The sequence below is a fragment of the Sorex fumeus genome, unplaced genomic scaffold (assembly GCF_029834395.1).
Source record: "Sorex fumeus unplaced genomic scaffold, SorFum_2.1 ptg000063l, whole genome shotgun sequence".
Taxonomy (NCBI): Eukaryota; Metazoa; Chordata; class Mammalia; order Eulipotyphla; family Soricidae; genus Sorex; species Sorex fumeus.
The window spans coordinates 43,433,087-43,460,202 of record NW_026606120.1 but is presented as its reverse complement, the minus strand read 5'-3'; the positions used below and the strand labels follow the sequence as shown (position 1 = coordinate 43,460,202).

The 27,116-nt window shown below is 46.8% G+C and overlaps 1 protein-coding gene across 1 annotated transcript in view; it reads right to left on the bottom strand.

The window, feature by feature from the left end:
- Positions 1 to 6,151: 6,151 nt before the first annotated feature.
- Positions 6,152 to 27,116, bottom strand: part of ZZEF1 (zinc finger ZZ-type and EF-hand domain containing 1) — a 144,281-nt gene continuing 123,316 nt past the window's right edge. Inside the window, exons 45-55 of the mRNA XM_056127447.1 lie at positions 23,457 to 23,648; positions 21,913 to 22,013; positions 20,743 to 20,878; positions 20,282 to 20,641; positions 18,830 to 18,973; positions 17,367 to 17,535; positions 16,398 to 16,496; positions 15,798 to 15,963; positions 10,673 to 10,826; positions 10,115 to 10,186; positions 6,152 to 8,567 (exon numbers count right to left, since the gene is read on the bottom strand). Coding sequence (XP_055983422.1) covers positions 8,487 to 8,567; positions 10,115 to 10,186; positions 10,673 to 10,826; positions 15,798 to 15,963; positions 16,398 to 16,496; positions 17,367 to 17,535; positions 18,830 to 18,973; positions 20,282 to 20,641; positions 20,743 to 20,878; positions 21,913 to 22,013; positions 23,457 to 23,648 — 1,674 coding nt within the window. The 3' untranslated portion in view covers positions 6,152 to 8,486. The remainder of the gene's footprint in view (positions 8,568 to 10,114; positions 10,187 to 10,672; positions 10,827 to 15,797; positions 15,964 to 16,397; positions 16,497 to 17,366; positions 17,536 to 18,829; positions 18,974 to 20,281; positions 20,642 to 20,742; positions 20,879 to 21,912; positions 22,014 to 23,456; positions 23,649 to 27,116) is intronic.

The following is a 27,116-nucleotide window of genomic DNA, read 5'->3' as shown; positions in this document are numbered from 1 at the left end:
ACTCAGGCAAGTTCTTACCAGATGCTCCCTTGCTTATGGAGCAGCCCAGGCCAGCTCTCAGGGCAGAGAGATGAGGCAGATACTACTTCCCTTTTTTTCTCCTTTTGGTTTGGGTCATATCCAGAAGTGCTCAGGACTTCTAACTCTGCACTCAGGGATTACTTCTGGCAGCCTCAGGAGACCATACTGGATTCCGGGAATTGAACCTGAGACAGCCACTTGTAAGGCAAGTGCCCTACCTGCTGTATTATTGTTCTGACCCAGAGGTAGATGCTATTTCTAAGGCAGGATGGGAATCTGTCACCACTGTGCCCAGCTAGTCTGGGACCCTCATTTATCCTTTGTGTTCTTGTTGTGTTTTTGGTCACACTCGGTAGTGCTTAGGGTCTACTCCTGGCTTTGTGCTCAGGGATCACTCCTGGGGTGGGGGGGATGCTCAAGGGTACTTTATGTGGTGCTGGGATGAAATCCAGGTAGCACACATGCAAGGCCTGCACTTTACTTGCTGTACTCTCTGGCCCTCTGAGCAGCTTTTTCAATCTGAAGTTAAATCAAATAGAAATGCATTTGCTAACCACCCAGGGAGGCTCCTCGCAGACAGGGAGAGGGAGAAAAGGTGCTGAAGCTGGTTTTTACCTCTGAGAATGGCCAGGGAAAGAGCCAGGGAGGCAGGGGAGGGAGTGGGAGACATACAGGATGATCTGGCTTAAAATAAAAATGTCTGGCCTCCAAGCCATGGAGTAAACCTCCTGGTACTTATCTCGGCTATTCTTGGGTGTTAGTCTCCTATTTTATGTTCCCCAGATGAATGCAATCTTTCTATGTCTGTCCCTCCAAAAGGAGAGAGAGAACAAAAGGGAATGCCCTGCCACAGAGGCAGGGTGGGATGGGGGTATGGGGTGTGGGAGAGATACTGGGATCCGTGGTGGTGGGAAATGGGCACTGGTGGAGGGATGGGTACTCAATCATTGTATAACTGAAACCCAAGCACAAAAATTTGTAAGTCTACAACTGTACCTCATGGTGTTTCACTACTAAAAAATAAAATAAAATAAAATAAAAATGTCACTTCCATTTATCTTTTTCCCTTGAAGATCATTCTCTCAGTGCTTGAGGATTTAGCTCATGGACCTGGGCTCTGGGGAGATCTTGGGCCAGCTGCAGGGTGAAATCAGGTGGGGATAATTTCACACTGGAAAGCACCAGGTCTTGAAGCCAACTGCTCAGAAATATCTGACACCTGGGACCTCTAGCTGCTATGTTTCGAATGACAAACTTTTTTTGAGGGTTGGGGGATCCCTGTCAATGCTAGTGCCCAGGGGCCTCTCCTGATGATACCTGTCTTAGTGGTGTGGGTCTAGTGATGCTGGGGGCCTCTAAGGCCACCCCAGTGGTATTCAGGGGGCCAGACAGAGCCAGATGACAAACTGGGTGCAGGGCTTACACGTTCACAGTGTATACTCCAGCACTTTAAGGGGCTTCCCAGAACTTCGAATGACAAATTCCTGAATGACTTTGTCTTTGGGCAATTAGGACATGTGTCAAGAACAGTGGAAGCAGCTAGTAGGGAAAAAAGTACGCCATGGCTCTTAGTATCTGTATGGCAAACCATAATGCCCCAAAGTAAAGAGTAAGAAAGGAAGGTGCCTGCTGCAGAGGCAGGGGGTGGGATGGGGTGGGGGTGGCAGGAGAGATACTGGGAACATTGGTCGTGAAAAATGTGCACTGGTGGAGGAATGGGTGCTTGATCATTGTATGACTAAAACTTAATCATAAAAGTTTGTAACTGTATATCTCGGTGTTTAATTTTTTTTTTTTTAAATACTCGGCAGAGTCTCCTACACCCGCTCCTGGCTGTCCTCGCCGGGGGCCCTTGGAGGGGTCGAGTTGAGTTTCCCTCCCTGCCCCGAGCAGAGCTCCGGCAGCCGAAGACCTTCAGAACCAGCCATAACCATGCTGAGACCACTCTCCACACACATGAAGGTACCAGCAGAGGAACAAAGGCATGAGGGTCCCCGGGCTGAGATCTCCAAGCCTGCTGGGATCGGGGCTGAGCATCCTCCACCCAGATCCTCCATCTTCCAGTAGGCAGGGGTCATACCCACCAACTGACCCCCTGGCGCCATGTAATCCCATCAATGGCCAAGACCCAGAGACTACAAAACCCGGCTCTCGGAAGCGCGGCCGCATTTGTGGCCGCACGACATCTTATTATCTCATTCTTACTTTGGACAATCTGGCAGGCTACCAGATGTAACCTACCCACACGGCAGAGTCTGGCAAATTCCCCGTGGTGTACCCAACATGCCAAATACCAGTAACAATGGTGGGTCTCATTCTCCTAACCCTGAGAGTCTTGAATATGGCACTTTAAAATCTCAGGGCTAGGACAAAAGAGACGTTACTGGTGCCTGCTGGAGGCAACCGACTAACAACAGGATGATTGTGATCATGACTGTTTTAATACTCACGGGAATTTTCTTGGTCACCTTGGAAACAAGAACCCAAGTCTGACTTGGTATTTTGTAAACTCTTTTTGCCTGGAGCCAGATGTAGCACTTTGTTAGGCAACACCTTGTACAGAAGTGAGCATACTTGGTAGTTCCCAGTGGGGTTTAAGGAACCATGCTTTGCTGGGATCCATCTCAGGTCTCCTGCATGTAAAACCAGGTCTCCTACATGCAAAGTATGTGTTCAGCAAACGTGAAGCTGAGCTATCTCGCTCATCATAAATTTTTTTTCTTTTGGTTTTTTGGGCTATACCTGGCAACATTCAGGATTTATTCCTAGCTCTGTGCTCAAGGATCATTCCTGGAAGGGCTCAAGGGACCATATAGGATGTTGAGGATCAAGCCCAGGTAGGCCACATGCAAGGCAAGTGCCTTACCAGCTGTATTAGCTCCCCAAATTCTCTTCTCAAATTAGGTGTGTTTAACTTGTAACTGAAGAAGTCCTAATGAATTCAGGGCCCTGCCTGCCAAGTTGAAATCTTCTTTTGATTAAAAAAAACTGGGGGTGGGGTGGGGGATAGTACAGTGGGTAGGGCGTTTGCCTTGCATGCAGCCAACCCGAGTTCAATTCCTGGCATCTCATATGGTCCTCTGAACAACACCAGGAGTAATTCCTAAGTGGAAAGCCAGAAGAACCCCTGAACATCGCCAGGTGTGACCAATAAAGCACCCCCTGAAAAATTGGGGGGTGGTGGTGCTGGATTGAATCCAGATCTTATGCATTCAGGCATGGGCTTCACTGCTGTGCCAACATTGCCTGCACCTCAGAGTTAAATTATGGAACCCCATAATTAAATTAACAAGTCTCACAATTTGTTGTGAGATGTTACTGGTGCCCGCTCAAGCAAAATGGATGAACAACAGGAGGACAGTGACAGTGACAGTGACCCCAGAGTTAAATTATGGAGCAATCTGTGTCTGCAGAAATCCCCGGAGAAATGACTGAGAAATGACTGCAGTTTGATGCAGTCTGGCTGGGCATTGTCTGAGGCTTTTTTGATTTATGTCAGAGAATTTTACGGTTTTACTCTTCCATTTGCTGCTCATATTATTGTGATAAAATAGAGAGCTGCGACATTTTTCTCAACTTCTTGGAACCAAACTGTCCAAAACTGTGGGTCAGAAACACTCTAAGCTGTATGAGATTACCAATAGCCAGCATTTCTCTCTCTCCTTTTCTCTCTCTCTCACACAAGATGTCTGGAGATGAGTAGGACTCATTTCTTGCTCAAAGGATGTAATTCACGACTTAAGACTTTCTGCTTCGATAACCTATTTTTCCTGGATGGAGGCAATACTGCAGGAACATCAAAGTATCATGATCTTCTACTACAGTCAGGAGGCAGTGGGGTCAGGCAAAATCCCTTCCTAAAGCCCCCTGATTGCTTCTGCTTAATTCTCATCAGCTGGAACTGGGTCCAGAGGTGCCAACTATAGAAGGACTGGGAAAAGAATATTTCAAGAAGTAGAAATAGGGCTGGAGTGATAGCATAGCGGGTAGGGCGTTTGCCTTGCCTGCTGCCGACCCAGGCTTGATTCCCAGCATCCTGTATGGTTTCCCGAGCACCGCCAGGAGTAGTTCCTGAGTGCAGAGCCAGGAGTAACCCCGAGCATTGCTGGGTGTGCCCTAAAACAAACAAACAAAAAGCAAGCGTAAGATATAAAATTAGCATGAGGGGTCTAAGAGATAGTTCAGTGGGCTGAGTGCTCCCATTGCCTGCAGGAAGCCCAGATTTGATCCTGAGACGCACATAAGGTACCCCTGAGCACAGCTGGAAGCAACTGTCCAAGCAAAGAGCCAGGAGTAGCATGAGCGACAGTCTGTGTATTCCTAGAGAGGGAGGGAGAAAGGAAGGGAGGAAGGGAAAAGGGTGGAAACTATCAAGAAGGAATTAAACCAGCTGTGACTTTCATCAGGAGCTAGGAGAGGCCCCACCTTTCTTGAAAGTAGTCACTCTCATCACCATCTGCAAAGTAGCAGCCTATTAGAAAATGGAGGTGCAGGGGGAGAAAAGGGAGGTGCAGGGCAGGCCCCGGGAATGCAGGGTCTACTTAGGCATTTAGGGGGCTATTTATATTTCTCAATCTGCTAGCCAGATTTTTATTATTTTTTGGGGGGGAGTGGAGGGGTCCAGGTTGAGCCACACTTTGTGGCACCCAGAGCTCTTTCCTGGCTCTGCACTCAGGGATCACTCCTGGTGAGGCTCAGGGAACCATTTGGGATGCTGGGAATTGAACCTGGGTTGGCCCCGTTCCTCAGTGATAGTTTCATGATCCCCTCCACTTCCTCTCTTGCAGTTCTGCGCAGGGATGCATGGGCACGTCACTCATCAGACTGAGTGGGTCCTGGGCTGCCACCGGATCCTATGTACGCCTAGTGGGCCTTTCACCGCTTCCAAGTCTATCAGACGATGGGGTTCCCCCTCTGCTCCATGAAGCTGCAGTTCTTGGGGGCGGTGAGAACTCAGAAGTACCTTGAAAATGTAAAGCTGTTATAGCAGGCACAGTGCCACAGATGTGAGGGTGATCCCAGTGGTTCTGCTGCTTGGGATCAGGGTACCACAACCAAGCATGGGTGATGCCTGCTCATCACAAAACAATCAAGTATGGTAGAAACAGCAGAGGGAAGGGCGTGAAGCTCAAGTTCTAAACGGCCTCTGCCCTCTGCTGCTTGTGGATTTGCTTGTCTGGTGCCTGTTTCCACTTTGCAGCCAGGCAGGGTCCAGTCAGATAGGGCAGCATAGCCAGATCTCCAGACCGCTTTTCAGAGTAACAGAGTAAAGGCCCACTGTATTGCTGTACTCCATGAACATGGGGAGGGCGGGGAGAGGAAATGCTGCCTCAGGGAGCCTCGGGGGCTGCTCAGGTCTTGGAAATACTCAGTTCTACTGAGCCTCACACAGAACCAGTGTTTCTCTGGCCTCAGGGCTGGTGAGGGTAGAGGCGAGGTTGAGGTTCCTGCTAGGTTAGCACATATGTGAGTGTGTGTGTGTGTTTCACAGGAGTGTCAGGTGCTCTAAGGTCACAACAAATAGGCCTCTGGGGCTGGAGAGATGGTACTTGCCTTGTATGTGGCTGACCCAGGTTCAATACCTGGTATCCCATGTTGTCCTCCAAGCCCGCCAGGAATGAGCCTGGAGCACAGAGCCAGGAGTAAGCCCTGGGTGAAGCCCCCCAAAAACAAAACAAGGCTAGTTGGTTTCAGTCCTCACAGTCTTTCTCCTCTCTGCTTCATAGGAGACAGCACTAGGCACCAGAACGGAGAGCTGAGACCAAAGCAGAAAAGTAAGTGGTAAAGCAGAGACGAAGGAGGAGGAGTCTGGGCAGGGCTTCGGCAGCCGAGTCTCCTGGAAGCTGGAGAGCAATCCCCAAGGGCAGCGAGGAGGACTGGGCCCTGGCCCAGGGGACAGGGAAGGATGAGTGCCTGAGGCTGGGGACAGCCCGAGAGTAGGAGGGAAGGCCCAGAGTGCCCTGGGGAGGGAGGGTATCCCACAGGGAGAGCGCTGGAATTGGGGAAGTTCTGACACTCTGACTCTTCCATTGGGAGGCCCAGAGAACTGGCATTCGGACTGAACCAGCATTCGGTGTGAGGGCGAGAGGGGAAGGACGCAACACACAAGCACCACCGACAAAGAAAACCACACGCAATTGTACTGTTTTATATAGAATTTGTACAATATATTTCTCTTCATTTGCATATTTTATCTGCAACTTAACATTCTTTGTACAGGCTGAACTCACTCAGCTAATATAATCAAAATTCTTTCTTTCAACCAATAAGAAAAATTCAAAATCGTAAACCCGTAAGAAAACAAATTAAAAACGATGATGAAAATAAGTCACTCCTCTCATTAGGAACAGTGTCTGTTTGTACAATATATATGATTTGGAACAGATTTTCTTTATAGATTAGGCACATGTTTCCACAATACCTTTATTCCTGCCAGTTATATCTCACTGCAGGCAGTCCTGCCTCCTAAGAAGGTCAAAGGGACGTTGGCCTCGAAGGAAATCCCTCTTTCCCTTACAGTCGGCTTCGGTGAGGGCCAGCTGCTGTGGTAGCCACTGGCGGACAGGGCCAGAGTAGGCGCTGGGTCTTGCTCAGCGGCGCCACCCAGTGGCCGGAAGCAGGGGTGGGGTGGGATGCAGGGGCCCTGCCAGGAGAGCAGCCGTTCGGCATGAAGGGAAAACTCAGGCTTGTTCTAAGTAAGCGGAAGTACAGAGAAACCAGAACAGCAAGGGTGGTGGAGGGAGACAAGCTATGAGGAGCCCAGCGTTTATTTACGACTTGTCGTCCTGCCGGGAAGAAGGGGAACGAAGCTGTTGGCAGCTGCCCTGACAGGCGGGGCCCCCGCCCGGCCCACAGTCCTGCTCTGCCCAGGTCAGCAGCCAGCGCACCGTCTCGGTGTCTCTCCTCAGACAGTCCACCCTTGGAGTCTGTGCCCACCTGCTCCCTTCTCACCGAATCCGGGGCCTTCTCTGGAAAAGCAGGCAAAGATGGGGAAGGGGATTCTACCCGGCTGGCAGAACAGTTCCCGCAGCCAGGGCACCAGGCCAGGCACACACCTTGCTAACGTCATGTTCCTTCCTGATGGTTCCACAACACAGCCTCAGGCCTGGGCTAGAATCTAGCCGTGAGGCTGAGGGAAGTTGCCACATGTTGGCAGAAGTATTTGTACAGGAAGAGGTTCCTGGGACCTGCAGTCTGGGCCCTGCCCCTGCGGACCCTGCAGAGGGAGCTTCCACGGCCATGGCAGTGCCCACCTGTCCACCTGGCACTGCCAGGCCTGTGTGGAGAGCAGTATTGGGGCTCGCACACCTGCCCTTGAATGCAGCCACTGTGGACCTCTCCCACGCTCACAGACCCTCCGAGATCTGCACGCAGCCCAGGGGCCAACCCAGCCTCACTCTCCAAAGTGTGACCTTGAAAAGAGAATCACCATCAGCACGTCAGGGCGAGATGACAACCCTAAAAAGGAAAATGGCAAACAGCCCTCATAAGAACGAATGGAATTATTGCTAGACGTGTGACAGCAGAGTAACCACACAGAGTCTTAGTGGTAGGGGTGATGGTGACCACACCATCCTGTGTGTGTGTGTGTGTGTGTGTATGTGTGTCATCTTAGGGTTTTTATATTTTTGACTTCTAAGATAAGATCTCTGACTGCACTTCAAGTCCTAGGTACAGACGCTGGAGAACACTCCTTGGTTCTGCAACTCTTACCCAAAGCAGTCTGGCCCACTGGAGGCCTGGTCACTGCTCACTCTCTGGAGGCCCTCTAAGGGAGTCTACGTGGTTCTATTCTAAAAACGTGAGGGGGAACTAAAATATGTCAAGACAACAACTTAAAAAAAAGTGGCTATGCTGGGAGCCATGCATGAGCAGGAGCACACGTGGCCGCGGCTGTCCCCAAGGGCACTTGTCTTCACTGAAGGTTTCTCTGGGACGCTGCCAGGTCCTGTGCTGAGCGCATGGGACCAGGTGTTGGCCAGGAAGGGAATCTCGCTGGTTTTGATTATGACTGTCCAGTCTCAAGAAGCAAAAGCTGGTCCCTGCACTGCAGCCGAAGGGCTTGCTGAGAATGCGGCTGTGCGCACACGCAGGCTGTCCAGGGCCAGCGCCAGGGCGCCCACCCGCCTGCCCAGAGAGCTCTGTCCCATGGGGCAGTGGCCAGGTCCTCCAGGACTGCAGCTCCTGCAGGCAGACCCTGGGGAAGGCTGGCTCCTGAACAACCTTCTCAAGAGCTTCTTGCTTGTCTTTTCTGGGTCCCTCAGCATGGTCCTGCTTCTTTTCACATGCTGTGGTGTGTGCAGGGGTCGAGTCGTAATTTGGGAAGTTCTTGGAGGTCTGGCTGCTTGGTTTTCTCATCAGAGTGGAAGTGGGAACTCGAGTGCAGGAACTTTCCTGGACGAGGTCAGGTGTCTCTCCAAAAGGCCTGTGGCCAGATCAGCTGGCTCCGTGCATGCCTCACCGGGCTAACACTCTATATTCCAGAGGCAGGTGGCCTTGTTGGGGTAGTTGATGGCCAGGCTGATAGCAGCAATGTTCTGCAGAGCCTGTGGAGGGAGACAGTCATTGCCAATATCCAGAACTGTTCCCTCACTTGCTCACTAAGTGCTAACAGAGCAAGAGCCTCAGCCAAGCACTTGCCACAGGGAGAGGAGGCGGACACGAGCCAGACTCAGTTCCCCTCACCTGGAAGACGGTAGTCTAGTGAGGAAGAAAAAGGAACCAAGACCACATGAGAATGTCAAACCTCCAGCCCTACAAGGGGCTGGTGTACTGTTTGGAGCTCTGAGTAGCCAGAGGGGCTAACGTTTGCTGGGGACAGGGATGTCTAGGAGACTCTTCAGGGACAGCAGACAGTATGAAAGTATAGGTGGGGCTGGAATGAGTACATACTACAGTGGGCAGGGGCGTTTGCACGGCTGACCTGGGTTTGATCCCTGGCATCCCATATGGTCCCCCAAGCACTGCCAGGAGTAATTCCTGAGTGCAGAGCCAGGAGTAACCCATGAGCAATACCAGGTGTGACGCAAAAAGACAAAAAAAGGGAAAAAAAAGATATTAAAGACATCTGCAAAAACGGAACATAATGCCACCATTCTCAACCTTTATTTTGTTGTTAATCTAGTTGTTCTGCATAACACGTTTTTCATGATGACATAAAGAGGGCTGTTATTCAGGTTATTTATTTATTTCAGTATCTAAGGGCCACCCCTGGTAGAGCTCAGTACTCACTGGCTCTGTGCTCAGGTATCACACTTAGCAGTGCTTTGGAGGATCAAATGCAGTGCTGGAGGTTTAAGAAAGGTTAGTGGCAGGCAAGGCAAGTGCCTAACTCCTGTATTATGTCTCTGTCCTGTGGACTGGTTATTTCTTAAAATTGGTAAAAGTTTACCATTTTTCTTGCTTAATATCTAATTTGAATCCCAAATTTACAACCTAATTTAATTTGTAAATATATGTATATATACTTATATAAAACTGTGTACATAGTACACAGTAATTTAAAAGCTGCACTGCAGGGGCAGCTCAATCAACTGAATGCACTTTATCTGCTATATCCCCGAGCACCACATCCACCCTCCACGAACTGGGCCAGGACTTAGACCCCCAAACACTCCTAGGTGTGACCCAAAACCAAAGGTAAAGGTAAAGTGAGTGGTCGCAAGGTCAACCTAAAGACCCAAAACCAAATAATAGAAAATAAAAAAAACTCTAAGAATGTAAAGAACAGAGCTCCTCAGACTGAGCAGCTGTCAAGAGTTTTCCTACCAGGGAAGCAAACTGCGTCCAGAAGTATCTGAAATCTAATTCCACGGCAATGTCGGGGATCTGCCAAGCAGTGAATTTAAGGATTCGGTTGTTTTGGTTTTAAAAGTACAAATTCTTGCTCGTGCCCTCTAACCCTGCACTGACTGTGAACAACACTGACAGACGGGGCTGAGCGTCTCTTGGGCACCAGGGAAAGTGACTGAACTGGCACAGAGCCTAGCTAAGCCCGGTGGCATCTGTCCTCATGCCTCGGACACAGAGGCTGGTTGTCCTGCCACAGGGAGGTGGCACTTAGCTGAGAGGGACAGCTGTGGGGATGGAATACCTGTGCGGCGCAGCGGAGAAGATGGTCATCGGTGGTTAAGGCCAGCAGGTAGTCCTGCAGCAAGCCAAGCTCCTGCAGAGAGACCAAAGCCCAGATTTCACCCACCCAAGCCCCCCCCATGAGCCTGGACCAAGCCAAGTGCTCATCCGCACAGGGGAACTGGGGGAAGGGTCCCAGGGTACTCTGGCTAGGCAGGGACCCCTCTGTGGGTGTTTCCTTGTGTTTAAAGTATGGGGATGAGCGAAAGAATGTTGAAAGGCCCCTTTCATCTCAATTCAATAAGCCTATTGTACTCAGAGGAGGAAGAATCCGTGCGGTTTCTTTTCCACAACTCACTGCTGTCCAGACCACCCCCTCTTGGTGTTGGGCCTGACAAAACAAGGTGGGGTGCTGAGCCCAGGGCTTCCAGGGGCTGGGAAGGGGAGCATCCAGTCCTGCTGAGAATGGAAGACTCCCCAGGAAGGAGATGGGCCCGAGGTACAAGTTCTTCCCTCTCATCTGGGCACCTCATGGAGGTGCTGCATCCCCAGAAGTCTGGGTGCACAGCAGGTCCCTCACCTGTGCGCGGTTCTCGGTGACGAAGAAGAGCTCAGTGAGGGCGCGGTGCAGGGGGACGAGGATGCGACGCTGTGTCACGTCCTCCAACAGGCTGTACTCCATATTGCTGAAGAGCTGCCACAGGGGCTTTAACAGCGCAAGGTCGCAGAGGTCACTGTGGGAGGAGGTTATGTTTACAGAGAGCGCAGGTGGCTGACAAACTCACCTCGCTCTCCACCACTCCCAGTGAAGTCATCACTCTTAGCCTGCCCCGCTCCCCCTGAACAGCCACAAATAGTCATCCCCAGCAAACAAGAATGGGGCAGAACCTACAACACAAACCAGATCGAACGCACACAGGGGTCCCGAGTTGCGAAGCAGACCAAGGAACTCTCTCAAGATAGATGTTAGGTGGGAAAGTGTAAGATATAGAACTGCCTTTATAGGGTCACAGGAAAGGGCCAAGGAATGTGGCTGACATTCAATCCCTGTTCAATCCCTGGCCCTAGAAAAGGCGCTCCAAGCACCACCAGGGGTCACTCTTGAGCATAAAGCCAGGAAAAGCCTCTAAGCACTGTTGGTGTGGTCCACAATCCCTCAATGCAGGAACAAATTTTAATTTAAAAAATTAAAAAACCTGCGTATGTAGTTTCGTCACCCTTTTTAATAACAGTAAACAAATACATAGAAAAATATTATCTTTTAACTTATCAGTTTTCCAGCTTCTCTACAATACTTACTGATTTACTAATGTTGAAAAGACAAGTCATTATTATGTATCTTAGGCTCACAAAACATAAGACATATGTATGTAACGTAAAGTTGTGCACATAAAGTTTGTTTTTCTGTTTTTTTTTTTTTTTTTTTTTTTTGCCACACTCAGCAGTGCTCAGGGATTTCTCAGAATCTTGGCTCTGCACTCAGGGTTCACTCCAGGTGGTACCTGAGTATCGAACCTGGATGGGTTGTGTACATTTTTCTAAGGCTCTCCAAGGTGTGAAACAGTCGGGGGCAGAAACGGGGGTTTCCTCTAGGATTCAGACAACAGGGTGCAGAGGATGTATTCCTACTGGAAGGAAGATTGGCTGTGCCAAAGAAGTGCAGGAATGCAACCATGAATCAGTGGAGATGGTGTGTTTCATGAACCTCACTTAATCAGACAGTTCTCACCAGAAGCTGCTTCAGAAAGAAGAGAGCTAAACCTGGGGGATCAGTAACCCCTGATGTTTGCATTGGGCCCTTTAGAGAGCTGGGGACTGACTACACCGTCACCATCTTATCCCTGTCTTGGAGAGATCTTTTGTGGTAGGAGGTATTTGGACTATATGACGTGGTACTCAAGGGCTACTCCTGACTTTATGCTCAGGGGTCATTCATTCCTGGCATTGCCTAGGGGACCATCTGCAGTGCTATGTATCAAACAATGGTTGGGTATGAGCAAGACAAATTCCTTTTTTTTTTTTTAAGTAACAGATTATAGTAGTTAAATTACAACCTGTAGCTTAAATATTAACACCACTCTGACTAGCGTATTAAAAATATGGAAAAGAGTAGAACTATACTAGCAGTGAGGGTGTCCACCCAGAGGGCAGGGATGGAAGTGGAGCAAGGATGAAACAGGACAGAATCACCAAAGCTGCCTAAGAACGAGACAGTTATTTCTGTAGTCTCCACTTCCAGTTACACTTCACAGGTGGTCCTGGCTTGTGCAAAAGGCCCAAACAGTTTCGAAGGCTTGAGAGGAAGATCTAAGGTTCATTATTTGTAGATAACATGTGTGCTGGATAATTTACATATACAATCTTAGAAGAAATGGGAGTATACAAAAATAAACTGAATACTAGCAAAACCAAAATGAAATATGTATTTATTCACTTCTTTCTTTTTTTTCTTTTTGGGTCACACCCGGCGATGCACAGGGGTTACTCCTGGCTCTGCACTCAGGAGTTACTCCTGGCGGTGCTCAGGGGACCATATGGGATGCTGGGAATCGGCCGCGTGCAAGGCAAACGCCCCACCCGCTGTGCTATTTCAGCCCCTATTCACTTATTTCTGTAAATCCTCTACATAAGAAACCACAAGGGCAGAGCTAGTGTGGCCCCCTACAGGCACACGACCTTGTGTTGGCTCCCAGCACTATGCAGCACTGGAACCCCTGGCACCACACCACTGGGACCTCCAGAGGTCACACAGATGCATATGATCTTAGTGTGCATTGTAGGAAGTTGGCAAGCACTGCAATTAACTTTGCATCCATGAACACTGCAGCAGCAGCAGTGACAATAGGGAGGGAATAAGAAAAAAACAAGGTATGAAACATAACTAGGTAGCTGGGGTAGCCATTTAAAGGGCTGAAGCATAGACCCTCCACAAGGCAACCCGAGTTTCACTTCCTGGTACCACATGGTTCCCTAAGCATAACTGGATATGGCCCTGGTGACCCCTGAGCACATCTGGGTGTGGCCTGCGGGTTGCCCCATCACTGCTTGGGCCCAACTAGCATTCTATTCCAGGTCAAACACAGCCAGGTTGAACACTCATCTGGAACCCCTTACACATGCAAAAATAACTTACTTAAACAATGGCTGTGGATTATTATTATTAAAGACTCTATTTTAAATACATTATTCTTTCCAACTGACTTAAAGAGCCTATCAAAGTCCTATCAGATAAATGTGTGTGTGGAAATCGATTATCAGAAGCAAGAAAAGGATGTTTTCTTGCCACTTCTGTCGAACATATAGGAAGATAGGAAGTTTAACCCATGAAACTCCATAATATTGTAAACCAATAGTAAATCAAGGATGAAACAGGACAATCACCAAAAGCAAACAAAACACAATGTTGTAAGTTATACTCAGAGCTATTATGCAAAACAAACAAACAAAAAAGACATTATATCTGGAAAGGAAGAACTATCCTACTTGAGATTAAATCAAATTATACATAAATATATAAGACCCTTATATATTATATATTATCTTATTTATATTATATACATAAGATCCTAAAGACCACTCCAGAACTACTAGAACTAACAAACCAATTTGGTGAAGTTGCAGGCTACAAAACCAATACAGAAAAACCAACTGCATTTCTATTTATTATCAGTGAATATGGCAAGGAGAAATGAAGGGAAAGCCTTTGAAATGGATTAAAAGAAACAATGTAATAAAAAAATCCTTAGACATTTAATCAGGAGGTGAAATTCTGTACATTGAGAGCTATATAAAATAAAGATGAGGTGCTTGGAGAAAGAGCGCAATGGGCAGGGGACTTGCCTTGGCATGTGGCTGACCTGGTCCCTGGCACCCCATAAGGTCTCCTGAGAACTACCAAGAGTGATCCCTGAGTAAAGAGCCAGGGATAAGGCCTCAGCACTTCCAGGTGTGGCCCAAAAACCAATAAATGAGGCAATAGTGCAAATAGTGGTTGCATGCAGTTGACCCCAGTTCGATCTCCATGGCTGCCCAAACTTGGGTGCGACCCCCAATAGTGAGGCATCCTCAGTCCTACTGGCCAAGAATGTCCAGGAGGGGCTCTTGAGCACTACTTGCAGAACCTCTCCCCAAACACAAAGAAACTGAAGAAGATACAAAGAAATGGAAAAATATGCCATATTATGGACTGAAGAATTAGTGTTGTCAAAGCATTAACAACACTATAAATAGAATACATGAAAATGTATATAGTGTATTCTAAGTTCACTAATTTATTGATAAAATTAATTCATACTTAATCCATTATTACTTTAATTAACACATGTGGTGACAGGAATCAAACTTAGGGACTCGCACATGCAAGGCATGCACTCTTCTACTTAAATTATACCCCAGTCTAAGAAAAGATGGGATTTTATTCTGTTTTTTAAAAATCTGAAGTGGGAGACAAATTCAGAGCTTAATCCTAGTTCTGTGCTCAAGGGTCACTCCTGGTGGTGCTTCGGGGACCATTGAGATGCCAGGGATTGAACTGGGGATAGCCACATGTGAGGTAAGCACCTTAGCCCCCATCATCTCTCTCCAGTCTGGTCTTTTACTTGTTTATTAATTTGTTCTATAGGGACTATACCCAGTGGTACTCAGTGGCCAGCAGGGCCATACCTGGAGGTGTTCTGGGGGCCCTAGAGTGACAGGAATAAAACCCAGGGCCCTGCACATATCAGGCATGTGTTCCACACCTGTGAGCCACATTCCCAGCTCCTATAGACACCACTTTTAAGTCAAGTGGAGATGCAAGTGAGAAAAAGTAATCTTGACCCCTATATTTCATATCAGAATTAAAATTTATTCCACATGAGTTTGCGATCTAAATGTGGGGGAAAAAAAAAACAACCAAAAAACCCAACAAGCTTCCAGACCAGTGGCCTTCAACTGCCAGTCCACAGACTGGTGTGGGTCTGCTGGTGCCAAAGGTTGGCAGGTACTGGTCTACCATCTTGGTTAGAACTGCCCACCCAGTATCCAGTCTGCAGATCAGGTGCTGGTCTGCAAGTGTAAAACAGTTGAAGAACACTGATCTAGAAGGTAGCATAGGAAACAGCTTCATGATCCCAAGGCTGAGTGAGGCCAGAATTTCCCAATTCAGGTAACAAAAGCATTAACCATTAAGGAAATGCTGATAATTTTCAGTAAGATCTAAAATTAGAAACATCCAGGAGATAGTGTGGGTGCTTAAGTGTCTGCTTTGAAAGGTGAGACCCTGATTTTGTTTCGTGGTGCTGCTGCACGTGCCAAGTGCAATCTTGGCAGCTCTGTGGTCTGTGATCTGGTGCTCAAGTGATTTCCATGAGGACTGCAGCCAGCCAGGTACAGTGTGCCACACCCAGCAAGCACCTTAGGAAAAAGATGCCCAAACCCAGGAGTGCAAACTGAGGCAAAGGCATGTGTAGTGAGCACCATGGTTTCCTGCAATAAACACTATAACCAGAACGTGTGCATACACCATAACTATAAAGTACTCCTCGGGGAGCACCACAGCTAAATGTGGAAGCACCATATCCAAACCTGTGTGTGCGCTCTGGTCACTGCAACATCAACAGAGGGAAGGGGAGGATAAAGTGAATAAAAAGGCAAGCCACTGAGAGGGAGGACATATTGGCAATATAAACATCCCACTTAGGCCTCCTGCCTGGAAGGCAGCTTACCGGCGGCTACAGCATCGCACGATCCTCAGAAGAAGATGGATGGCTTTTAATCGCTGATGACCAGTCTGGCGACAGGCCACACCTACCATCCATTCCCAAATTTTGGACAACGGGAGATGCCGCACAACTTTCTTTTCTGACAACATTTTCTTCAAAATTTCGTATCCTGGTTGACCCACACAAAACACAGATATTTAAAAATATGAACTATTCAAGTTTAATAACTAGAATGAAAAAATTGTGACCATTCAAATTTTGCCAGAAAATATATTTTTGTCAATATCATTATAAATGCTTTTGTAAAAGCAACATCAGAACAGTATTTTTCAGCTCTTTTTTTTTGCAAAGTGCTCGAGCAAATTCTAAAAGAGCAACAATTGTTTAGGTCCCAAAAAACCATCTATTTTCTTTCTGGCCATTCAACATTAAATGAGTTAACCATAGTATCTTCAAGAGTGATAGATATATGTGGGGTTAGTGGGAGTCTTAAAGAAAAAAGAACCTGCTTTGATTTTAACAAAGATCAGTGGGATAACAGGCCCCTAAACCAGAGAGTCCCTGGAAAGGAGATGATGGAGTCAGAAAGGTCAAAGCACACACCTGTCTGGAATCGTCCCAGGTGTCCTGCAGTCACAGTGAATCTGTAGCCCCACTCAGTGTTGCTCATGTCAGAGGTGAAGCGGTAATAGAGAGTGTCTCCTGAGGCACAAGAAACAGAAACAAGTCAGGGGGTGGGCAAGAGATGGTATAGCAGGTAGGGCACATGACTTGCATGTGGCTGACCCTCATGTGATCCCTAGCACTGTCAGGAGTGATCCTTGAGAGCAGAGGCAGGAATAAGCCTGAGTACTGCTGGGTGTGGCCCCTCAGTGCCCCCACTCCCTGCCAAAAAACAAAAAAACGAAACAAAACAAAAAAAAGTCAAGGGCCAAGGAGACAGGACAGAGAAAGGTCTTGCATGTGGCCCTTAGTTCATAAGTACTACTGGGTACAGCCTCCTTAAAACAAACAAAAATGTCTAGAGAAGCCAGTCCAGGGATATATCTCAGGTAGTAGAATGTGTAAGATCCTGAGTTCCATAACTGACAATACCTGTACCCCACCCCTACCCCACCTCAGCACTGCCAGAATTGGCCACTGGTCCTTGAGCACTAAAGGGTGAGAGTACTTTTTTTTTTTAATTTAAAAAAAGAAAAAAAGTCTATGTAACATGGGCTGGGGAGACAGTAGAGCGGATCTTGCATGTGGCTGACCTGGTTGTGGTCTGCTGATCACCACCAGGAGTGATCCTAAAGGGCAGAGTGAGGAATAATCCATAAATTCCGCTAGGTATGACCCTCCCCCGCCAACCAAAATAAATAAATAATTCTTTTAAAAAATTTTAAAATTAGGGGCCAGAGAGAGCACACAGTGGGTAAATGGCCCATACGGGTTTGATCCCTGGCATCCCATATGGTTCCCTGAACACTGTCAGGAGTGATTCCTGAGTGCAGAGCCAGGAATAATCATTGTGCATCACTGAGTGTGGTCCAAAACTAAATAAATAACCAAGAAAGCATTTATTACTACCTGGAAGCTCAAAATCTTTCCATTTCTGCTGAGACCCGCTGAAATTATGTCGATCCTGCTGAAAGTCACTGCTGCTCGACATGGCTAATTCATCACAGCCTTCCTCTGTATTGCACTGAGAATCAAATTTGATTGAGAGGTAGATTGCCCCAGGAATGTGAACTTTATCCTTGGGAGAAGAAGCAGAACACACACTATGTCATTACTCAATTGATGGATATTTCCTGAGAACTTACACCATGCGGGTGTGGTAGACAGTTGTGGAAAAAATCAGATCAGGGAAGTTCAGCTCTGCCCACTAGGATCTCTTTGGCTAACTGGGGCCAGCTGACCAACAGGAAGCACGACAGAAGGACACCTGTGCACATCAAGTTATGGCAAGGTGGGAGTCACTTGGAGAAGGGGAAGGCAGAAGAGTCCCAGTGAGGTGGTTCTCAGGCTGTAGTGAAGAATTAAGAGGACAGGGAGTCCCCAGGAAGAGGCTGAGGCTGGTTAGAGGCGTGGGGAGGAGGTGATAGAGCACATGGAGGTCACTTCAGGCAGTTAGGACAGCACTGAAGTCTGACATGAGCAGCGGATTTCAAGGAGCTAGATGTGTTTGGAACAAAGGGAGTATGTGTGTGCACATGTCCTTGGTGGGTGATGACAGGGTTGACATATGACCCAGGAGAGGCTGGCAGGGACAGATGGTGGCAGTCTATGGTGGTCAAGTGAGGAGTTCAGACTTTGTCTAGATGGTGGGTGAGCTGGGGAAAGGACGTAGCAGGAGGAATACTTGTGAGATCTGTGCTGTGCAAGAGCAGCTGGCATGGAGCAGGCATAGGCTGGGGGCTGGGGGCAGCTGTGGGAACCAGAGGTGGGAGGAAAGTCTGGCGGTGGAAGTAAAGGAGGGAGTCTTTAGGGAAGACTGGCCAGCTTACTGGATTCACCTATGACAGAGTGAAGGAAGAGGCGACAGCCCAGGAATGAGGGGAAAGCAAGGAGGTTTGTATTTCTGTAATACAAAATCTCAGCTGAGAAACAACCAAGTTCCAAATTAGTTTCTCTGTCATCCACCGTAAGTGTTAGTCGGTGCTGTCTATGCAGAAGCTCCTGCCTCATCTAAGCTTCTAACTGTTGCCTAGGTACAAAAGTAAGGAGGGAAGAGTTCTGGGTATAAACAAAGGGGCCAGAGACTCCAAGGCATGGCAAGGTAGTCAGGAGGTGGCTTAGGAGGGATGAACCCCAACCCCTGCAGGAAGCCAGCTGCAGGGAGAGCCAGCCTCCCCCAAGCCTTGGGGGTTTTCTCTTACTGGAACAGAGATGGCCAAGAAGAGAGAAGACCTGAAAATGAAAAACCCCTGGCTTCAGAGAGGCTGGCTATAGGCTTCCCCAAGAGCACCTTTGCCCCAGGACTGTTAGAGCGGGAAAGGGCGCCAATTGCTGAGCTTCTTCCTTCCCAGCACACTGAGTCTGGATCGTACCTCAAAGTTGGTATTGTTGTTGTATGGATGTTTGGATTCCCGCACTTGCACCTCCATCCCTGGCTCCTCCATGAACTGGCAGGCAGCCAGAGCCATGGTTCCCAGCATGCTCTCCTGGCAGCCTCGGAGCACCTTCTGCAGGATCTGGCAGGACACAAGAAGGAAATGTCAGGGTCAGAGAGAGAGTGTGTGTGTGTGTGTGTGTGTGTGTGTGTGTGTGTGTGTGTGAGAGAGAGAGAGAGAGAGAGAGAGAGAGAGAGAGAGAGAGAGAGGCGGGAAGGAGGAAGGGACAGAGAGAGAGAGAGAGAGAGAGAGAGAGAGAGAGAGAGAGAGAGAGAGGAAGATGGGGGTAGCGGGGGAGGGGATCTTCACATTTACCCATTCAGGAAGAAGGGAGAGTCTACTTCAACCCAAGGGCCACCCCCAGGGCTGGCACCATTTAGGATTCTGACCCAACCCCATCTTTCATGGAAGGGGCCAAGCTATGGGCCTTGCTTTTGGACCAACACTGTTTCAAGGGGGAAGCAGCATTCTACTATTAGGGCTATGAGTCCAATCCCGACAGCACCTGAGAGGGTCTAGTCCCTTCAGACTTCTGAGTCTAGCAGGGCCCTGGATATACAGGTTAACAATTATAGCACCATGGGACAAATGACCAGGTGGGTAAGGAGCAGAATTAGGAGCTTCAGGGGGGCAAGAATGGGAGAAGGACATATTCGATAGATGAACGGGGAAAAAATCGCTCCCTTCTGCCACTTCAAATGAAAACTCAGGCTACACAATTTGCCAACAATTCCAAGTGGCCCAAAGGCTGTGGAGGGACAAAGGGGCTTAGCAGCTGGTGGTGGGAAAGGTAAGGATTAGAGGGTAAAGCCACTTACTAATGAATCCTCATCCATTACAGTCTATGTAGAAAAGAGTGAAAGGATGTGAGGGGTAGATAGTGTGTGGGCGTCGCAAGTGGACAGTAATATAGGAAGTAGCAGAAGTGACTCAAGATTTCTGCACTTAAGGGTGCAACTCTGCCATAGAGAACTTAGCTCGATTTTTCATGGAAAAAATTCTCTCAGGGTTTTATGTAACACTGATACGCCAGTGGAGAAGACATTCTGGAAGCTAATCTGGTGCTCTGGAATTTCCATTAAGTGACACTCTAGAGGGGGCAAGAGGCTAACAACAACAACAACAACAACAACAACAACAACAACAACAACAGACTGGTAGGAAACAGAAGAGGGAGTCTGCAATGGCAGTTTCAAACGCCCAAGCACCAGGGCACCCCTTGACTGTGGCGCTCAACTCTAGGCCAGTTCTCAGAAGTGAGTGATCGGTCTGCAGGGAGAATCACGCAGAAAGCTTACCAGAGGAAGCCTGCACAAACACGAGGGCTGGCAGGAGTAGGAAAGAAAGGTGGAGTGAATCATGTCTGCTCAGCGAGGCCTGCTCAATTACCTTCTCCCACTGTTGCTTTTCTTCCAGCTGCATGAACATATCCAAGATATAGGTCATATGTGCAGGGCCGCTGAGCTCCAGGATTTCCTCGCTCACTGGAATGTTACTGGGCCACTCAGCGAGCAAGCAAGCCAGCACATGGCGGGCATACAGGACGGCCGTAGCGTCATTCACGCGGAAAAGGTAGTCCCGTACAGCCCTCTTGGTCTTGCAATTAAGCTCCTTGTGCAGAAGGGCGGCACTCTTGCTCCGCCGCTGCTTGGCATAGCTCTTCTGAAGCTCGCTCTCTGTGCAGGAGATCAGTTTCTGGGTCACTGGGTTTGATTCAGGAGTAGCCTGGGTGCAGCATACAGGCCGGGACTGTAAAGGCAAAGACCACTGTTACAGAGGCCTGGCCTTACAGTGGGGCTGGGTGGAGGTGAGTGCTGAGGGCAGACACTGTTTCTAACATGGAGACCTACCAGGCATGGCAAGATAATCATGTCTGTATCCACAGCCTTGGCATTTTGCTCCTCTAATCTCAGGCTCCTCCTAGGTTGCCACTTCTGAGCCAGGGTCCGTATCTTTTCATCTGTGGCGAGTTCATCTCCATCAAACCTGAAGAAAATGAAGATGTAGTTTATATACACAATGGAATACTAAGTAACTGAAAGGAATGATGAGACCATGCAATTTGCTGCAACAGGGATGGAACTGGAAGACGTCATGTTAAATGAAGCCAGGAGAAGGGCAAACACAGGATGCTATCACTTATATGTGGTACTTAGAGTAGCAGGATGAAGAAATGCAATGTTTTAAAGCGGGGATGCTCAGATCACACTGGGCCCCAGAGTATACAGGAAAGAAAGAAATAAGGTGAAGGGGAGAGAGAAAAGAGAAAGATGAGAAATAATGGGAGAGGCAGTGGTCAAGGGGATCCTTGTACATGGGTGGTGTGAATGAATAATAGAGCTAAATATCCAAGCCACAGAGTCAATCACACTCAATAACTATAATGACTTTGTAAATCATGATGCTTTAATAAAATTTTGAAACCAGAAAAAAAGTGAGCATAAAATTGGGAGTACAAATTACAGAAAGACAAAGCTTTGCCTGCAACGAAACATGACAGAGATGTTGGCCAGAATTATATTCCTGCTATTTTGCAAATACACCGTGACTTCCTATATTCTGTAAACTAGATTCACAGTGTTCATTTACTCATGCACGCTGATGTGCTCTTGTTGTAGGGAATGCAAAATGTCTCTCAAGATCCATTCTCCTGCCTTTTAGAAACAAAGTTCCCTAAAGTTTTAGTAAGATCCATAATGGTTCAGCAAGAGGGCCAATCCTCCTACAGCTACAGGTAGGAATGCAAACAGATGCTTGCCTCCAACAACTGGATGAAGGCTGCTTTCCTTCAGTGGCTTAAACAGTTGGTAATAGTTGTGTTACCAAGAGAGAAATGGAATATATGCAACTCAACTTGAAGGAAATCCATGCAATATAGCACAGCCAGCTTTTATGACCTTTATGAAGAACTAAAACCCAGTCTGCATCTGCTCCTTTGTCCAACAGTACCCAGACTCAGTGAAAGAAGATAAACTCCATCTTGCTCTCACCAAACTTCCACTGCTTCTAATGGTTCTTACCTCTTCTGAACCTCCAGAAAGAAAGAATCGGTCTTTTTCATTTGCAGTTCATATATGGCCCGAAGAATGTGTAGAGGGGCATTGAGGGCATCATGAGCCATCTGAAGGCCACGAGAAGGAAGTAGTGAGTTTAAACATTGATAATTTGAACACACTGATAATCTGAACTTAAAAGTGTATATTCATTTGCTAAAGTTACCAGAGGTTATCATTAATTTTATAAAAATAATTAAAAAAATTTTAAAAAGCTATACTTAAAAAAAAAATAAAGCATATATAAGGCCCAGAAAAACAGTATAGCGGGGAGAATATTTTCCCTGCAAAGGGCCAACCTGGCATCCCTTATGGTATCCCCAAGCACTACCAGGAGTAATTCTTGAGTGCAGAGCCAGGAGTAATCTCTGAGCATCACTGGATGAAGTCCCAACTGCGTCCCCACCTGCTCTCCCCCCAAACACAGAAAATATTAAGTCCTAAAACAAGAATTGCAAAAAGGATAGCACCATAATAAGTTCAAAGGAAAATATAAAAGGAAAAAGCCAATAAAACACAATGCTGAATATGTAACACCACTTCTCTTTAGCAATCTTACACTCAAGTTTCACAAGTAGCACATAGATCTAAGTACTGTGTTTTTTTAAATTCTTTTAAAAGAGTACTTGTAGTGGGGCAGAGAGATAATACATGGGTTAAGGTGCTTGCAACCCCAGCAGAACTGGGTGTGGCCCAAACCTCCCTCCAACCCCCACCCCCCAAAAAATCCCCAAAATGGGAAAAAACTAACAAAAAAATAGTATGTGCTGGTCAAAGATATGGTTCACAGTTAAGCATCTACCCTGCATTCAAGAAACCTGAGTTTGATCCCAGCACCACAAAAAACACTGACTCAGAAATTGCATTTTCTAGCACCAACTCATATTCCATTTATTCTTCCTTCATACAGAGAGAATCTTTAAAAGTTCAAGTCCTGGCCTGTTTTCTCATTTCAAGGAAGATGAACTGTCAGAGAAAAGTGAGAGTATGTCTAAGCAATTATGAGAAGGGGATATCCCCTGATCATTTGGGGAGTATATGGGTGGACCTGGAAATTAAATGCAATTTATATGAGTATTTGAATATGTATCTTATTATATAAAATATCTAAAGTTATTAGTGGTTGGAGAAATACTACAGCAGGCAGGGTGACTGCTTTGCATGTGGCCGACTGGGGTTAAATCCTCAGCATTCCATATGGTCCTGAGTCCCACCAGGGTGATCCCTGAGCTCAGAGTCAGGAGTCCTAGGCACAGCTGGGAGTGCCCCCCAAAAAAACAAAGATCTAAAGCTTTTGGGTTCATTGATCCCCTCCAAAACATTAAGAACTATGGCTATAGATTTTTCTATTTTTATGGATCAATTTGCCCACAGACTGAGTCTTTAGGAAGTGAATTCTCAGGACATCAAAATGAATCATTTTTATGTGGAGGCTAAAACCCAGTGCAAACCAAAGAGAATTCATTGCTTAGAGTCCCTTCAGTTATCCATACCATGAACCAGGAACATACCAAGAAACAGATCCTGGTGGGCTCATCCAGGTTTTCGAGTGGGTCCAACTTTTTTGGCTCTGGCTCACTGGGGCTGCTCGCTGACCGCTCCGCCTCCTCCTCTTGGTCCCCTCGCTCATCCACTTCCAGGTCTGCGTGCTCTGCCAAATTGTTGATTTCTTTTTTTGAGGAATATAGCATGATCGACAAAATCTACACACAAAAAATCAAGTAAGAAAGGAAGGTGAGACTACACATTTTTATCCCTGAACAGTAGAAAATATTTGACCTCATTGTCAGAATTCACTAAAAGAATTTGTAAAGTAAAACACATTGAGGGGCTGGAGCAATAGCACAGCGGGCAGGGTTCTTGCCTTGCATGCGGCGACCCGGGTTCGATTTCTAGCATCCCATATAGTCCCCTGAGTACTGCCAGGGGTAGTAATTCATCACTGGTGTGACCCAAAAAGCAAAACAAAAAACCAAAAAAAAAAAACCATACTGAGTTGTACTTGTAATATAGGAAATGCTACCTAAAACTATGAAGGACCTTTGTGTACTAACTTTGGCACTGACAGTGAAAACTGGCATTATCCTTTTGTAAAGCACTTGGCAAAATATAAAGAGCTATGAAAACGTTCTTATCCAGAGGAGGTAGTAGATGATGAGAAGAGACCTACGGCCACTGGCATGCTGGTGGTGGAGATGGTGGAGTAACATAATACTTAAAGCACAGGCATTTACACTTCTATTGTAAACTCTGTTACCTCAATAAAAAGAATCAAACATTTTTTAATTGGGGCCAGCATGCTAGTACAACAGGTAAGGCATTTTGCTTTGCACATGGCAGACCCAGATTCAATCCCCAGCAAGCCAGATGGTCTCCTGAGCATTGCCAGGTCTGATCTCTGAACACAGAGCTAGGAGTAAGTCCTGAGCACCACTAGGTATGGGACCAATCCCCTTCTCCATAGAATTTTTAAAAAGTGAATATAATATTCATATCCAGGAGCTTGGGATATAATTCAGTGATAGAACACTTGCTTATATACTTGTGAGATCCTCAAATGTTTTCTAAGAGTCCTGTATTATCTATCTCAATTTCTGGCACCAGATGCCCCGAGACCATGGTGGCCCCTGAACAGCATCAGGCCTAAGCATTTCCAGGAGTGCTATACAAAAAGATATTCAGAGTCAGGAATGGGTGCCCTCCCCCTTCTTCTTCCGGGAATCTGGCAGTAATGCCCATGAACTGCCTCTAGCACCATATAAGCTCAGTAAAGGCCATGATTCAGAAACTCACAAATAAATCTTAGAAGAGAGCCACAAGCTGCAGAGATGTCTCTGGACTGAAAAGTCACCATGCATTTAAAAACTTAACTCCAGATGTATCACCCTTTTAAAAATTTTGGAATTCCTGTCACGACATCTCATACTCTACACCAATGATGCACTAAGAGTAGCACACCCTATTTTATGAGATGAAAGTAGACGGCAATCCATCTCAATTAAAAAAAAATTAGCACACAAGCTCAACCTATAACACATGTAATTTTTTTTTTTTTTTGCTTTTTGGGTCACACCCAGCGATGCTTAAGGGTTACTCCTGGCTCTACAGGAATTACTCCTGGCAATGCTTGGGGGATCATATAGGATGCTGGGGATTGAACTCAGGTTGACCAGGTGCAAGGCAGATGCCCTCCCCACTGTACTATCGCTCTGGCCCAGTAATTTGTTGTATAAAGGTTTAATGGCTCCAGGGTGAGATACAACAATCTTCATACACTTTTCTCTATGGAAATTTTTTGGGATCATTTTTAGTGGATTACTCATAACAGGCAATACAAAATATTTAGGTCCTGCTTTGGGGCAGGCTTTGGGGGTGGTGGGTATATTTAAAATAATGGTGGTGGGATTGGTGATGGAATATTGAATGTAATAAATTATTGCGAACAACTTAAAAAAATTTAAATAAAATATGTTCATACCCAGGCAGAGATGGAACTCAGGATAAAGCAAAGTTTCCCATGAACGAAGTGCTGAGTTCAATTCCCAAACAAAAGCAAACAAAAGCAACAACAACGATAACAAAAACGTTCTCTCTTTTGACCCAGTCACTCATCTTTAGGAATACACAATGTGAAAGAGAGAAAATGTTACATTCATAGTCAATAAAGTAGTAAGAACTACAAAAAACCTAAAATCTACCTGTATCATATGGGGTCATTAAAAATACAGAGCCACCATAAAATTTAAATTAATGTGAATGTCTGCTTTGTTGCATAATCTAAAATATATATGTATATATATAATAAAAGGTAAAGGCCCTCCCGTTGATCGTCGATTTGCTCGAGCGGGCCCAGTAACGTCTCCGTTGGAGACTTTGTTGTTACTGTGTCTGGCATATCGAATACTCTCGGTAGCTTGCCGGGCTCTCCAAGAGGGGCGGAGGAATCGAACTCGGGTCGGCCATGTTGGCCGCTTGTAAGGCGAACGCCCTACCCGCTGTGCTATCGCTCCAGCCCATATATATAATACAGAGGGCAAAACGCAGAAGGAAATATACAAAATGGCAACTATGTCTAGGGAGTAAAACTCGTAGTTTTTATTTCCTGTCTGTCTGTTTTCAGGCCACACCCAGCAGTGCTCAGGGCTTACTTCTGGCTCTGTCCTCAAGGATCACACCCACCAAGCTCAGGGAACCATATGGGGTGCTGGGGATCAACCTGAGTCAGCTGCATGCAAGCCAAACACCACACCCTGCTATACTATCACTCTGGGTTCTGTTTCTTTTTTTTTCCAGAAATGTCAATTCAGCAGGAAGAGAGCTCCGAGGACTGATGGGAATGCCTAACATGCAGACACATCAAATATAATCCCTGGCACCACGCGGCCTCCTGAGCAGAGGTGCCTCTAGGTACTTCTTGATGGCCCTGAAATCCCCCAGCACCACCAGATCTGAGTAGCATCAAATTGCTTGAGTACTGAACTGACAGATCCACAAGGCCGCACTGAATTTGTTTATGGGAAATGCCCTGGCCTCCTTAACATTGCTTTGGGGGTACGGGGGGCTAGGGTGAAAGGTGGTGGTGGGAGGACTGGAGAGAGAAAACAGATGGCACAATGCTTGCCCTGCACATGGCAGACTAGGGTTTGATGCCTGACAACCTATATGGTCCCCCAAGCACTGCCAGGAGTGATCCAGGAATAAGCCAGAAGCATCCTGGGTATGGCCCAAAGGCAAAAACCCAAACAAACAAACCCCCAAAAGACACACTTTATTTCCAAAGAATACAAGTGCAAATATTCTCTAGGTCATTCACCAAGATGTTTTAGTCTATTTTCCTTAAACTTAACCAAATCCTCCTGTGGCAAATACAAGCCCTTTCTAATTGAGGCCTCCTCTGGCTGAGAATGGCTGGCTCACCACTTCTCCCACATAGCAGAAACACTCCTGGACCTGAAGCTGGCACTTGATACAAAACTCCACAGGAAACCACAGAAATTCTACCAGGAGAAATCTAAGGCCTAGGGAAGCAGTAATAAAAGGAGAATTATCAACAAAAATGCTACATAAAATAAATGTAAGTGAGGACGAATTTAGAAAGTGATTTTAGCTCAAAGGGACTTTAATGAGAATTCCAAAGCACACTTAACCATGACGTAAAGGTCAACTATGTA